Here is a 15485-nt window from a genome sequence, read left to right on the forward strand (position 1 = left end):
TTTATCTTGTTCTTGGAGCTTGCATTCTAGCATGAAACACATTAAACAAACAAATAATATATAATAGCAAATGTAATGAAGAAAAATAAAGGAAGGCAGTGGGACAAGGGTGAGTGAGACTATTTTAACGGTGTGGTCCTCTCTGAGATGATAGTTGAGCAAGACCTGTATAATGTAAGGCAATGGTCAGAAGTGTGAGCACTGCTGTCAATGAGAACGGAAAGTGCTAAAGCCCAGGAGCCTTTTCTCTACCCAAGATAAAAGGCAAAGTTCGGGGTTCTGTACATTTTCTTCCTCCCTTAACCAACAGCCAGCACAGTTCTCAGAACTTAGTGCTTGGTTTTCGGATTGGAGGCCTTCCCCACTCTCATTTCAAACGTCACATCCAACCCCACCTCTTTTCGGTGCTTCTCTGAAATGCTCCTTACTCTGGGAAACCTTAACTCATTCACCAAGGAGCGATCTCCAGTTCCTCTGTTAGTATAAACGTAAAAAAAAAAAAAAAATATTGCTTACTTTCTAAGGATGTGTGCGTGGGGAAGTGACTTAGCTTTTTCAGGTGACGTGAGTAAAGTTGCAGGCAAGCTGCCGCAACTAAATGTAGGAGCACGAAGGTCGGATTCCGGTCCTCCAGCGGCACCTGGAGCTCTTTCCTGAGAGACTACATTTCCCAGAGTGCCCCAGAGGCGCGTGGAGCGTTGTTTGCCAGGACCCGGATTGAGGCAAGATGGCGGGCTCATGGGGAGCGGCTGTCAAGGTAACCGTTGCCCTTTTCTTCTCCAGCCAGGGGGTCCCTAGAAGCTAAGCTGGGCACGCTCAGAAGGTTTACTGACAGTTTTCGATGTCTCTTACCGGCCGTTCGCGGCAGAATAAAGCCTCTGGCGACACCAGACTCGCTCAGTCCTGCAGAAGGGCCGGCGTGTGACCGCGTGCTTCCCGTGGGGCTCCCCTCGTGCCTCGGCCAGTTGCTCGGGGAGCCGAAAGGTTAAGTCTTTCGGATCTGCCCGTGAGTGCTAGTCTCCATCCTCCTGGTAGCCTCTTCTCAAACTTCGAACCTTTGGAGACCCTCCGCTGTTTTTGCTTCGGGGTTGAATTCCGGGCCGAGTCATTTACCCTCAGAATGTCTCTCTCTTGGATAAATAATCTGCCCCCTGCTGAGTGTGCTTGCCTCGTTCTGACGGGCCTAATGCCCGCCCAAAATGTTTTGTTCCTTGGTTCGTGCTCAGAAGAGACGGGTTTGCGTAACACCTTCGTCACTTATTAAGCAGTGGTCAGGTAAATCGTTTGACCTCTCTGAGACTCTGTTATCAATGTAAAAAATAAAGATGCCTACGTTACAGACTTGTGAAAGAGCAGGTAATGCATAGGAAAGTGGGTCCTAAAATGTAAAAAGCATATTGTATGTACTCGGGGATAGCAGCAGGAATCAACTTAATTAGTTTAGCAAACAAGACTGCAAGGCTTTGGCCTAATTCCATTTTATCAGTATGGGGGAAGGGACTGAATAGTCATCGAGGCTAATTGAACACGGGATGTAACAATGCCGATATGTCTTATTCTCAATAGCCATGGAGGTTGTGGTTGTTTTCCCCATTTTTGTGGAAGAAACTGAGGGTCATTTAGTTAATGACTTGCCCAAAGTTTCCCAGTTTTTAAGTGACTGAAAGTTCTTTGAAGCTAGTCATTTAAACTTTGTGCTTTAGTTTCTTCATGAATAAAAATAAACATACGTCACATGAAATGGTAATGAAAGCACTTTGAAAAGTTAAAAACCATATATATATATATGATGGTGAAATTATATTTGGGATTTCAGGGTGTTAATACGGGTTTGTATTTATCAGTAATAGACCAAAGATAGGCCTTCTTGTTTAATATTTCCTTTAATCAGAAACAGAATACTACTTTAAGTAATAAGATCTTGTGTATGGTATCTTGGAGGTTGTACACAGACACATTAGCATTATGAAGGAGGATGCTCGGTGTAGCATATTTGACAGTTTCTAAGGGAAATTACACATTTGCTGAGGATTTAAGTTGAAAGAACTACATTAGGTGTTGAGAAGTTTGCATTTTGGAGAAATTGTAAGGGGCATAGTCCTGAGGTTTCTGATCTTATATTTTGATGATGTTGCTCATTGTCTTATATTGTATGGAGATGGAAAGTTTTAAAGCGTTAGCTTTAGGTGGCTGTGATTTTAGTTAGTGATTCCTATCTTATTCTCATAGTGGTCAATATATTGTGTCATTTTAATTTACCATAGGTAGCACTAATAGCTTTTTTAAAAATCTCTTACGCAGGGATGAAAATAGGTATACCTAGAAGCAAATTTTAAAAGCAGTTTCTCTTCAAATCATCTTTTTTCATACCACCTGATAAGCATCTCGATTCATCATGGCTGTAGCAGCTGTAAAATGGGCACTATCAAACAGATCTCTCTTGAAAGATTTATTTCCAATTAAAAGTAAGTGAGCTTTTTAATGTTTAAAAAGTTTTAAACTTTTTCAAATATTTTATTAGAAGTATTTATTCATTATAGAATATTTAAAGCATTTGGTTACTGTATATGTCTTTTAATACCTGGAGCATTTGCAATAATGGAAAAGGGAAAAAAATTATAAATGTTTATTAAAAGGGGGATGGATAAATTATGGTACATCTTTACTATATGTAAATATCTCCACATGGAAGGGGAAAAAAGTGTGTCAGAACAATATTGTATGATTTTATTTGTGCATTTAAAAGACAATCTCCCACGTGTGTGTGTGTGTGTGTGTGTGTGTGTGTGTGTATGTGTAAATATAGAGTAAAAAGTATGGACCAAATAGGTTATCTGTGTAGACCGCAAGTAACATTTTTAGCTGAGTGCAAGTGAGGGATTGATAAAGAGGAACTTTCTCTGGTTTGAATCATTTATATTTACTATATTTTTACATTTTACTTTTTTAGTAGTACTTAAAATCAGCAAATAAAGGGCAAAGTTACAATTCTATCTTAGATAATCATTGTTAATATTTTGGTGTATTCTCTGTGGGTTTTTTTGTATGTATTTAGGCATTAATAAAATGTAAATTCTATCTTTTCTAAACAAATGTATGTAGTCTTTTTCTTCAAAGCCTATTAATACATGTTTGATAGTCAAAACATTAATCTATATAAGTAAATAAATTATTAAAGTCTTATTTTCCAGCCAACCTTTCTTTCACTTACTTTTCCCACTGTCTGTGAATGCTATTCTCCCATTTCAGACATAGAGGACGACAATAGGTTTGCTTTTTCACATGTAGCTACATCAGCCAACTTTTTTACACATCTCTGCCTCCTGTGAATCTCTTCCTTCACGTTCATTTATTGAGTTATGAGGAAAAGAGTTGTTTGAAGGCTAGTATAAAAGGTATAAGTAAAAGTATAATTAATTAAGTAAACCCACGAGGAGATTGCTAAGATACTTTACATATAAATCAGAGTCCAAGCAAAACAAAACTACAGTCAGCTCTTGATTACCTAGGAACATTTTTGTTGTTGAGAATTGGGAGTGAGACCACTGCTGCTTAGCCTCCTCTTTGCCCTGACAGGAACCCAACCCCAAGGCTGATGGAAAATCAGACCTAATCAGTTTTTACCTAGTCCATGTCCTGACACAACATTAGTTCTCACTTAGGTTAATCTGAAATCCAATTAATCTGCCCCTGGATAAGTGAAAATTGTGTATGTAGATTGTAGATCGTATTGTGTATGTAGATTGTAGAAATCTAGATTGTAGATTTATACAGCATCTAATTTATTTGATTTCATCAGTGCCTCTCATACGTATGTGATAGGTGATAAATATTTGTTGAACTGATCCAAATGGATTGGAGTTATCAAATTATGTAGTTAACTAAAAATTAACTTACGTTACCTCAGAAAATTTATCAGTCATCCTAGTACTCAATGACCAACTGCTTGCATGTCAAAGCCCCTTGTTCTGCACAATTTCTGTTATTAGTATTATTGAAAGTAAAGTATTATTACTATTATTGATATTTTATATAAAAGAAAAGACATTAGAAGCAAAGTAAAACCATGATTAAGGAAGAAAGTTCAATGAGCAAAAATAAAAAGTCTTCCCTACATTTCAGAAGAAACTTAAAAAAACCTTCCACAACATATAGTCAACATGGGAATGTGGAACATTTTACAATTTTTTAAGTATATTAAGCCATTTGATCTTTACATCTTTGAATTTTACAACTTTGAATAATACCACTTGGTATGCTATGCAATACTCTTTCTGAAGATGAAGGAACTTGAGTTCTCTGGCCACCAGAAACTTACCCAAAGTTGTATGTCTGGTAAATGAGAACTGTGATCAAAACCTAGGTCTCCTTGTCTTACTTTGTCCAATACATCTTCTGCTGTACTGCCTTTCTTTTAGTAACTTAAAATATTGAACATTTGTAAATTAAGTGGGGCTATCAGCTTTCATAAATCTTATCAAAATGCAATTTAACACACACACACACGTATGTAACGAATAGCCCATAACTTAGAGAGAGCTAACTCTCATTGAAATTCTTTCTGGCATATTTAATTGCTTTGGATCGATTGATGTTAACTTTGGCATCAGTTCTAAATTACATATTTAGAACCTCTGATACTGACCATATCTAGAATTTTTATCTTGATAAAATGTCATGTGAGGTTTTTATGTATTGATTCTGCAGAAATGAACATTTTAGAGGCAGTTTGGCAGTCATTTTATTTGTAGCCACTATAGAGAATACAGTAATGAACATTGTGTGTTTCCTGACCTTAAGGAACTAATTTAGACTTTTGAGTCAAAAAGATATCTGTGGAAACAAGAGATACCTAGAATATGAGGTAGAATGTGATATATATCATGAGGGTACAAACAAATGTCTGTGTAAGTACAGATTAGAAATTTTACAGTTTCTTGAACTGAAATACTGTTGTCTTGAGTTTTCCCTCCTGCCTATTTAAGAAAACTTCTGTCTGTCCTACTTCTGCCATTTAACCCTGTTCCTTTAAGCGAACATGTACATCACCTAGCTGGTTTGTACTCAGAGAATAAAAATTTTTTTAATATTAATCCATGCATAATTAGGAAGATCCTCAACAGTGTCAAACAAGAAAATAAAATATGTAAATGTTTTTTACTTTATCCTCTGATTTGTCTTATTGAATGCTCCTCTGTATTAGCACAGATAATTGAAAATAAATCTTGAGAAACAAGGTTAAATTTCCAATTCCTTGTATTTTGTTATATCTGTAGAATTTGGGGATTGACATTTTGCTGAATAATCTTTTATGATAGTAGTGAATTTTGTTAAGGTACTTTTTATGCTGTGGGGTAGGAATTTATATTTAGACCTCTGAGTGTATGCAATCCTTGGGGAAAAGACAGGTATACAAACATGGAAGACATCTTTTTTACATCTCTTTGATATACATAAATAACCGATGCAGAAAAAAAATGACCACAAAGAAAGTATAGTAATGTCATATGGAGCGCTGGTTGTGGGACATGTAAAATAGACAACTCTTCTTTCTGTGATGGGGATTGTGGGCAGGGAGGGGAATAAGGATTTCATGGAAGAGTAGCGTTCGATTCTGAAGCGGGAGTGATTTGAACAAACTGGGGATGGCGTTTCATTCTGAGGAGCAAGAGGCTCAGTTAAGAGAGGTTGCTCCTTGGATTTAGCCAAGTTATCTTCAGAGCTTGCTTTTTTTGTGAGCTACATTTACATTCTTTTTCTCTATGTTTAAAAGAATACCTTTTCTCTGAACATAGGAGAACCTTTCACAAGCTTTTAAAAAAGTAGTTATGGCTCTTTAATTTGTAGGTATCCTAAAAGAGGAAAATGTACTTTGAAATACGAGCATTTTGATTAAGGAAAAATTAATTTTAACAATTTATTTTGTATTTCATCACCTGACACTCCCCCTTTATAAATTGTTCACTCTAGTACATGAAAGTTTTTTAAATACCCAAATACTTCATGTTCTTTCTTGCCTCTGGTCCTTGGTACTTGTTATTCCCTCTGCAAGGAACATTATACTTACTCCTACCAACTCCTGTTTACCCCCAACCTTCAGAGTACCTTACACGTCATCTCTACTGTGTTTCTTTCTCTCCCAATGCTTACCCATCCTAACAGGGCTTATCTTTTATATTGGAATTGTTTGTTCACTTCTCTATCACCGGACTTGTACTGTTTCCAAGAGTAGAGACTGGATCTTACTTATTGAATCCCTGGCCCCTAGTACATCCATGTTTCATAGTAAACACAACAAATATTGGTCGAATGCGTGAAACTAGCTTTATATTTATGTGAGAACATATGCTCAAATTAACTAAATCTACTTTACTGTTTGGAGTTTTTGCAGATGGAGCTTTATGTTGTGTTTCTCATAAATCTACATATTCTTCTCTTCCAGATGACTATAATTGGTATGTATCAAAATTCAATTGAAAAAATTACAGTCTGTTTGCTGTATCTGAAATGATTTTATTTCTTATTTTGGGATTTTCTGCTTTTTGATTATTCTTTAATTTTATTTTTTAAAATGATTTCAGTGATCTTGTTTGCCTAGTATCTGGGCTTATAAACGTTTCAAATAAAAATCATTATCATTGTGTTTTAGTGAATACCTAATTTGTTGTTAAGAGACATGCTATTAGCAATGCTCTTCTTCTTGAAGCATTCTTTAGCTTCCTGGAAAATTTAAATAGTTTTTATAGTTTTCTCTTAGGGTTTATATCTGTTAGTTTATACAGTTATCTTTTATTTGACATTGAATAATCCTAAATTACAAATATTTAATTCAACCACAATTTATTTGGTACTTATCCAATTTTAGTCACTGCTAAGAACCAGGAATAATGTATGAATAAGATGTCTTTGTTTCTCTATAGCAGAGTCTAGTATGTGGAAACTGTAACATATTTTCTTAAGCTACCTTTTTTTTAATTGTAAATTTTAGTAAAAAATGTATTTTCTTCCCTTTGGACACTGTGTAGTTTTAATCATATATTTAGTAAGTGCTAAAATAGCGATGAAATTAGACAAGGAAATAGGTAACATTTTTGAACCTGAAAAGAATGAGTCTTATAACTGTTTTGGCTTTCTGTAAAACTCCATCCTTCAGCAAAAATCTTTTGTTAGATTAAATGTTCATCATAGTCCTATTATGATATTCAATCTTAAAACCATAGTGAAACAACCTAATACCTTACCCTGTGTTAGCTAAAATATATGTTATAGTTTAACTGCTGGTCTGGCTCAAATACGCTAGCTGTTGAAATCCTAGAAACTTAAGTTTACAGACATCTAGAGAACACATAAATTTAACAAGCTGAAAGTTGTGTTCCTTAGAATATATATGGTTCCAAGTACAATAGTAATTGCCAGAATCTTTGAAAACAGGCTTGGTTACTATGTACCTGAAGGAAGGAGATCCAGCTAAAGAATTCCTGGAAATATTTAGAGGAGTATTGCCCAGAATGTGTTCTTCTGAGGAATATTAATGGAGAGAAGGGATAATGTTTAGTAATGCCCAAATTTGTTTAACCACAGAACCCTTTTTACCGGAAGCTTCTTACAGTTGTACTGTTCTGCTAAAGGAAAAATGCCTATCTAGAAAAAGTGCTCAGCTACAATCTTTATGATTAGAAATTCAGGTGATCCTTTACCTGGAAGATCATATACTTTGCTGATCTTTAACTTTAATAATTCAACCAAGTAATGTCCTTCTTGAAGGTAGTTACTAGATAAGGAGAAGAAGTTCTAATAATAGTGACGAATAAACGTGAAGGTATCTTCCAAAGATTTGGATAGATTAAAAACAAATAATTTAGATAAAATAGTGGGTAATTAAGAGTTTGTTGTGGTAAACTGACATATTTTGTGGGATAGTCTGAGTTGTCCTCTATGATATGGGTACCAGGTTTGCCAGTGACATGGCATCTATTCTTCAGGGATTCATGATTAATTAATTTTAGCTCTAAGAATAATTATTCTGCTTTGAATACAGTATAACTATGTTTTTAAAACATTCTTTTTTAGCAAAGTAGAGCTTGCTTTGACATCTGATGGCAGGACAATAGTATGCTACCATCCTTCTGTTGATATTCCATATGAACACACAAAAGTATGTATGAGAAAATCTCTTGTCATTTTTAATTTGCTGTTAGAAATATTCACTCTTCCTTACAGTAACCAAAGAGGAGGATTTCCTTTTATTTGATTTTTAAAATTTGGCTTAGATTTTCTTTTGACTTTTACTGTTTTGATTTTTCTCTTATTTCTGTTTCATCGTTCTTTAAAGGCTGTTTTCAGTACACAGGGTGAACCATTTAAACACAATTATGGCATCAGTTTTCTGGTCTAAAATTTGGTAGATTTCTGATTAGAGATCAAACATACCTGACGTAAACTTACAAAACACATTGTCCCATACTACTCTATGTTATAATCTAATAAATTATGAAAAACTTATATTTTAGAGTGCTGTTTCATGACTTTTATATTGTATTGGTTCTGATAATCCTTTTACTGTTTGGTAAATTTCTTTTTAGTTTTTTGTTAGTTTTTTTTCTAATTGGCCAACATGGGCATGTATTTTAAGTGGCCTAGTTTAATTTCTATAAAAGCTAGGCACTAGATGGGGGAGAGGTTTTGTTTTTGTTTTTAATACAATTTATTTTAGCTTGGCTCAAGTCTTTTTATTTTATATTTGAAATGTTTCTCCTGTTTCTTTAAGCCTTCTACTATATTTGGTAATGTTCGATTTGCTTTTTTGAGGAGAAAATAATTAGATAATTCAAGCCATCACATGATGCATCTAGTGGTACCTATTTTTAAAAATTATCATTAGAGCCAGAGTACTGGTTGATTTGCAAAATAGATTAATGTTATTTTGCTAGTTTTTGTTCCCTTTTTAACCTCACCATTTTGTCTGCCTGCTTTGTGTTCTAGCCAAATATAGTAGGCAATAATCCAGTACCTCTTTTGTTTCTTTTATTTGGGCAGTTTGTGGAAAATAGGGCTAAGGCAATGACTTTTGGCCTGTAAACCTTCCAGCTCACACTAGTATGTGCCTTCTTGCGTTTCTATTTTGTGATATATTTCTGGTTACATAGTTTATCCTGTTTTAGTAGTTATACCAAGAAGCCCAGCACTGCGAGGTTATTTCTCAGCATCCAGACTCTCATTCCATATATGGTTCTTTACATCCCTGAATCTGACCTTTCTCCTATCCCTCCTAACTCTGAAAACTTTTCCACTGTACTTTTAGAACACTGTCAAAAATGAAATCTTTCATAAACTTAACTTCTTCCAGAATGTTGCCTTCACCTTCTGGCTTAATGGAAACCTGGCTATACTCTGGGGCCAGTGCTTCCCTGGCCGTTGCTGTTTTCTCTCTTATATCCTTTTATTACTGGACCTAGAGGTGGGGTAGGTGTCTCTGTAGCTCCTCATTATCACATCTAGACCATTTTTCCTTCTCTTTAACAATTTCTAGCTTTGTAGTTTGTATCATTAAACTATACCATTCACTACCTTTTTTTGTTGCCGTCACCTCCCAATCCGCAGTTTACTTTTCTCATTCCATCCTTCTACTCTTGAAGATTTTAGATGTACTGTCACTCTCCACACTGTTTCTATCCTCATTTTTTGTTATTTCAATATCTATGTAGATGATCTGGTCTCTCACTTCTTGCTCTTTTCTCTCTGCTTCAACCTCCACTGCAATGGTACCCTAGAGATACTCTAATCACAAATAACTGGCCCTCCTTCCTTCCAGTCTTGCATTCTTGAAAACATGTTACTCTTAGAGTATATTCCTTTGAATTCATATTTACAAATTTCATGATGATAATATATAACATTAAATATCCTCAAACATGACTTAAAATTTAGACTTGATTTTACTCTTTTCTCCAGGAAGTAGGGCTGCAACTCTAGTAGGCCCTTTGATTCTTGGTCATGTTTAGAAATACTAATTAAGACTGGCTTTAAGAAAGTTAAGATGAACTCTTCCTATAAGCAGCCTGAGGTGACCTCTGAAAATACTTCACTATTCCCTTGACCCAGAAAACCCCACAAAATCATGCAAATCAAGAGGTCAGATCTTCGTGTTCACTTTAAGAACACTCATAAAGTTGCCCACGCCATCGAGGGTATGCGTATTTGAAAAGCTACCAAGTACATGAAGGATGCCACTTTATAGAAGCAGTGTGTACCATTCCTTTGTTACAGTGGTGGAGTTGGTAGGTTTGCCTGTGCCAAGTAGTGGGGCAGGATGCAGGGTCGGTGGCCCAAAGAGAGTACTGAATTTTTGCTGCACGTGCTTAAAAATGTAGAGAATGATGCTGAACTTCAAGGTTTAGATGCAGACTCTGGCACACACAGGAGAACAAGGCTCCTGAGATACAGCTCAAGAAGGTACAGAGCTCATGAGTGGGTGAACCCTACATGAGCGCCCCCCACCACACTGAGACGGTCTTCAGTGAAACAGAGCAGAGTGTTCCTGAGCCAAAAGATGAGCTTGCACAGAAGAAAATGATGTCCCAGGAGAAGCTGAAGAAACAAAACTTATGGCCCCGGAGTATATTTAGCATCAAATAAATGCTAATAATGAATGGTAAAAGGAGAAAAAAGAAAGTTAAGATGATTTGCTTCTTTGGTCTTCTGGTAATTTACATTTGAATCTAAAACATGTTGATTATCTTCTATAGGTCTAGGTAAAAAAGATCCTCCTTTCTACTTCTGCCAGGTGTATGTTTTATTAAAAGTACTAATGTTCTAAAAAAGTTTTTCAAATTTAGGATTTCTAGTTTAGGAAAATAAAGATATTATACCAGGGGCAAAAAAATAATGACTTGGAAAAATGAAGCAAAAATGTAAATATTAGGGAGTTCTTTTTGGTGGTTGATTTAGTGGAAAATTTTGCATGTCAAGTTTTTTAAATTCTTAAGAAAAATGGGAAACTCAGGCTGACAGTTATGAATAAAGTTGAAATTCAGGTTCTTTAAAAAGTTTTTTTTCTTTTTTTTGAAATATTTATGTACCCTTTCTTTGAAGCTGATCGAGGAGATCAAATACTACCTAAAAATTCTGGGTCTGCAAGAGGCTTTTGGTATAGACTTTGAAGAAGCCATTAATTCCAATGTCTTATCTATGTGCCTGGAAAAATAACCTGTTTTTAATCACACAAAGCAGAGAGAATTTGTGATATATTAGAATTGAGCTGGCTTGAGAATAGGATCAGAGACCACGAACATTTATTAACACTTGAAAATAACTTTTTGATAATATTTAAAACATTTGATCTTTAGCAAAAAGTATAGTAACCTAAAAGAGAAAAAACTATATGCCGTAATCCTATATTTGCTTGTACCCCACAGGATCTGATATTAACTTACAAAGACATTTATTAATATTTCACTTTATAAATGAGATGATACTTTAATATTACCTTAAGTGTCTAAGGAGCACTTTTTAAAAAAATAAATTTATGTTATTTTTTTCTGCTTGAGGACGTAAAAGAAATGTTAATAGCTACCTATTATTATTAAACTCTTAGAGAATGAGAGACAGCTAAGCAATCAATACCTTATTATCTCACTGAATCCTCATCAAACCCTTATTAGATAGATATTACTTCTCTGATTTTATAGAAAGGGAAATTAAGAGCTTAAATAACTTGCCCATGGTCACAGAGCTAATAAGTGATAGAATCAAAGTCTAAAGCCTAAGTTCTTAATCTCTTCATTATACTTTCTCCTTATTCCCTCTCATACTAAGTGGTTCCTTATTTCTACTTATGTCAAATTGTTACTTCTAAGTCTAACAGTGAAGGCCTTTCATAATCTGGTTTTGTGAGATCTATTTTTAAAGATTATCCCTTTATCATGTGTTCTTACCTATGTTTCTTTACTCACAAGGTTTATTATTCCTTGTCAGGTATATTCTTCACTTGGCAACAAGTCTCTTGTTCTACTTCTCACTGATATCTTTGTTATTTTGCATTTCTGATATATTTGTGCCACCTTCATGCACTTATATATATTGCTTTTTAATGAGGTCTTATTATTTTATGTACATAAGCTAAATAAATATAAGTATATAACACACACTCAGATTGCCATAAAACATCATTTTTGGGCATTTAATTCATCAAAATAAAAACTACATTTTTCCTGCTTCCATTTGATATAAGAAATGTCATTTTCAGTGCAAGACTTTTCATTGTATCTCACTTTAATGATATACAAGGTAGAAACTAAACTTTTAAGTTAAAAAATAGAAGGCACAATTTATAAGTTTGAGAAATAGGAATTAAAGTAACAAGTCTTTAATGAATAATGCAAATAAGCAAAACTCTGTTCTGATATCTACCTACCTATATTGTAATGAATTCTTGAGCATGGTAATTTTACTGTAAACTCAATCAAATACTGGCTAACATTCCTTCATTTTGATGCTGTTCATTACTGATTATTTTGTAGCCTATCCCTCGACCAGATCCTGTACATAATCATGAAGAAACACAGGATCAAGTGCTGAAAACCAGATTAGAAGAAAAAGATGAACACTTTGAGCAAGGACCCATGATAGAGCAACTTAGCAAAATGTTCTTTACTACTAAGCACCAATGGTATCCTCGTGGACAGTAAGTTCTATTTTCTTTACTCTTGTTATCTCAAAAAAAAAAAAAAGGTATAATAATGCCTAATTTGTATAGTGTTTTTGAGATAAATATAATCATATAGGTTAAGCATGTGGCATATGGTATATACTCAATATGGTAATGATAATTATTAATATTGTCTCCTACTCATAGTTTTCCTCTTAACTCACTCTTCTTGAAGAATCTTTCCTTAAATAAGCTCTTGTGGGGTATAATTAACATACAGAAAAATTAATCAGTTTTAAGTGTACAATTCTATGAGTTATGACAAATGTATACCATTGTATGGTCAATACCACAATCATAATATAGACTATTTTATCACTCCAGAAAGTTCTCTTGTGCCCTTTTGCCATTCCCTTCCTTTAACCCCTAACCCTAGCAATCACTGATCTGCTTCCCATCACTTTTTAGAATTTAATGAATTTCTAGAATATCATGTTTTACCCTTTCTAGAATTTCATGTAAATGGAATTATACAGTATGTAAGCTTTTGTGTCAGGCTTATTTCACTTATTTTACTTATGAGCTTCATCCATATTGTGTATGTAAGGGATTGTCCCTTTTTATTTCTGAGTGGTATTCCCTAGTATGGATAGACCACAATTTGTTTATTTGCCAATTGATGGCAATTTAGGATTCTTTACAGTTTCGGGCTCTTATGAATAAAGCCGCATAAATGTTCAGGTACAAGTCATTATATTGATGTATTTCATTTCTCTTGGGTAAATACCTAAGAGTAGGATTACTCAATTTGTGATAAGGGCCTCTTTAAATTCATAATAAACTGTCAAAGTGACTGAACCATTTTGCATTCTCACCAGTAGTGCGTGAGAGTTCTAGTTATTCCACGTATTCCTCAATACTGGGTATTATCGGTCTTTTTAATATTAGTCATTTTTTTGGGTAAGAAGTAGTCTTTCTTTGTGATTTTAATTTATGTTTTGCTAATGACTAAAGAAGTTGAAATCGTTTCATATGCTTATTGGCCATTCAAATGTTTTGGGCTTTGTTTGTTTGTTTTTTTGGTGAAGTATCTACAAATGTTTTGGCTGTTTTTCAAAAAAAGTAGATTGATTGTCTTATTAAGGTGTAAAACTTGTAGATGAAAGTCCCTTATGAGATAGATATTTGTTTTGCAAATATTTACTGCCTGTCTTTAGCTTGCCTTTCATTTCCTTAACAATTTTTTTTGATGATCAAAAGTTTTTAATTTTGATGAAGTCATTTACACATTTTTCCTTTTTAGGTTTTTGTGTCCTAGTTAAAAAAATCTTTGCCTAATCCAAGGTTACTAAGGCTTTTTTACTATGTTTTATGCTAGAATTTTTATAATTTTAGCTCTAATATTTAGGTCTATAACCCATTTAGAGTTAATATTTATATATATGGTATGAGGCATGGATCGAGGTATATATTTTTTTGCATCTGTATATCTAGTTGTTCCAACACCATTAGTTGGAAATATTATCTTTCCTCATTGAATTGTCTTAGCACCTTTGTTGAAAATCAATTGACCATATATGTGGGTCCTGTACTCTCTATTTTGTTCTATTAACCCATTTCTTATTTTTCCCAAAAATACTCACTGGCGACACTTGTGGCTGCAGCATTTACCCCAAGATAACTTGTGGATTACAGTCCTAACCTAAACCCAAAGTTTGCCACAAAATATCTCTCTTTTATTATTTTCACGTCGCTATAATATTCAATAGTCTTTGGAAACAAATGACATCATTCTGTTTATAGCATTCTGTTTTTAGTAGTGGTATTTCCATTTACAAAATATAGTAAATCTTGATTGCTGAAAATGTCAAATCCTAGAAAATATAACATTCCTATGCATGATATTAACATCATTCTCGAACAGTTGTTAGTCAAAGATTCATTTGATGAATCTGATTTATGTATACATTTCTATTACATTAGGATTAGAGACAAGTTCTGTTTAGAAATAATTCCAAGAACTGTTTTTATATTTTATTTTCATATTGAAAACCAGTCAGATTTGCTGCAGCGTCAGTGAGCATGTTTACGTAAAATTTAACGCTGGCAATGAGCTGCACTTTTTTTTCTAAACGGAAAATGGGTTAATATATGTGTCTTTCTTTGCAGTACCACTGTTTTGGCTCTGTAGATTTAAAAAAGTCTTGAAGTAAGGTAGAGTAAGTCTTCTAACTTCTTTGTTTCACAATTGTCTCAGCAATCTTAGTTCTTCTGTATTTCCATATAAATTTTAGAATCAGTTTACTAGTTTCTACAAAAACATCTGGGACTTTGAAAGAGATTGCAGTCAGTCTCTTGATCAATTTTAGGAGGGTTGTTGTCTTAACAATGTTGAATCTTTTCATTTATGAAAATGATATATTTCTCCATTTATTTAGGTCTTTTCAGATTTCGCTAAACAGTGTTTTATAGTTTGCAGTGTATATTATACATTATTTGTTAAATTTATCCCAAACATTTTTTTTAATGCTATTGTAAATGGTACTGAGTTTCTAATTTCAATTTCCAATAGTTTGTTGTTTGTATTTAGAAATATAAATGATTTCTGTATGTTGACTTGGTATGCTGTGATCGTGAGACTAGTTCTAGTACCTTGTTTATATATTCCTTAGGATTTTCTACATAGATGATCATGGTATCATTGAATAAAGATAATTTTACTTTTCCTTTTACAATATGTATGCTTTTTATTTCCTTATTCACAGTGCTGTACAATGTTGTGCTTAATGTTGAGTTGAAGTGTTGAGAGCAGACATCATTGTCTCTTTTCTAGTTTTAG

General features: G+C 34.0%; 1 protein-coding gene across 4 annotated transcripts in view; it reads left to right on the forward strand.

The window, feature by feature from the left end:
• The first annotated feature begins 526 nt into the window (after positions 1–526).
• MRPL42 (mitochondrial ribosomal protein L42) overlaps positions 527–15485 on the forward strand; it is a 22263-nt gene continuing 7304 nt past the window's right edge. Inside the window, exons 1-5 of one of the 4 annotated variants that reach the window (XM_023531565.1) lie at positions 527–757; positions 2302–2313; positions 6443–6455; positions 8071–8155; positions 12519–12682. In XM_023531565.1, the coding sequence (XP_023387333.1) occupies positions 739–757; positions 2302–2313; positions 6443–6455; positions 8071–8155; positions 12519–12682 (293 nt within the window). In that variant the 5' untranslated portion in view covers positions 527–738. Of the gene's footprint in view, positions 758–2301; positions 2466–6382; positions 6456–8070; positions 8156–12518; positions 12683–15485 lie in introns of all 4 variants that reach the window. The other 3 variants (XR_002780806.1, XM_023531564.1, XM_011361776.2) reach the window with 3 other exon arrangements.

This window comes from Pteropus vampyrus, unplaced genomic scaffold (assembly GCF_000151845.1).
Source record: "Pteropus vampyrus isolate Shadow unplaced genomic scaffold, Pvam_2.0 Scaffold70, whole genome shotgun sequence".
Classification (NCBI taxonomy): domain Eukaryota; kingdom Metazoa; phylum Chordata; class Mammalia; order Chiroptera; family Pteropodidae; genus Pteropus; species Pteropus vampyrus.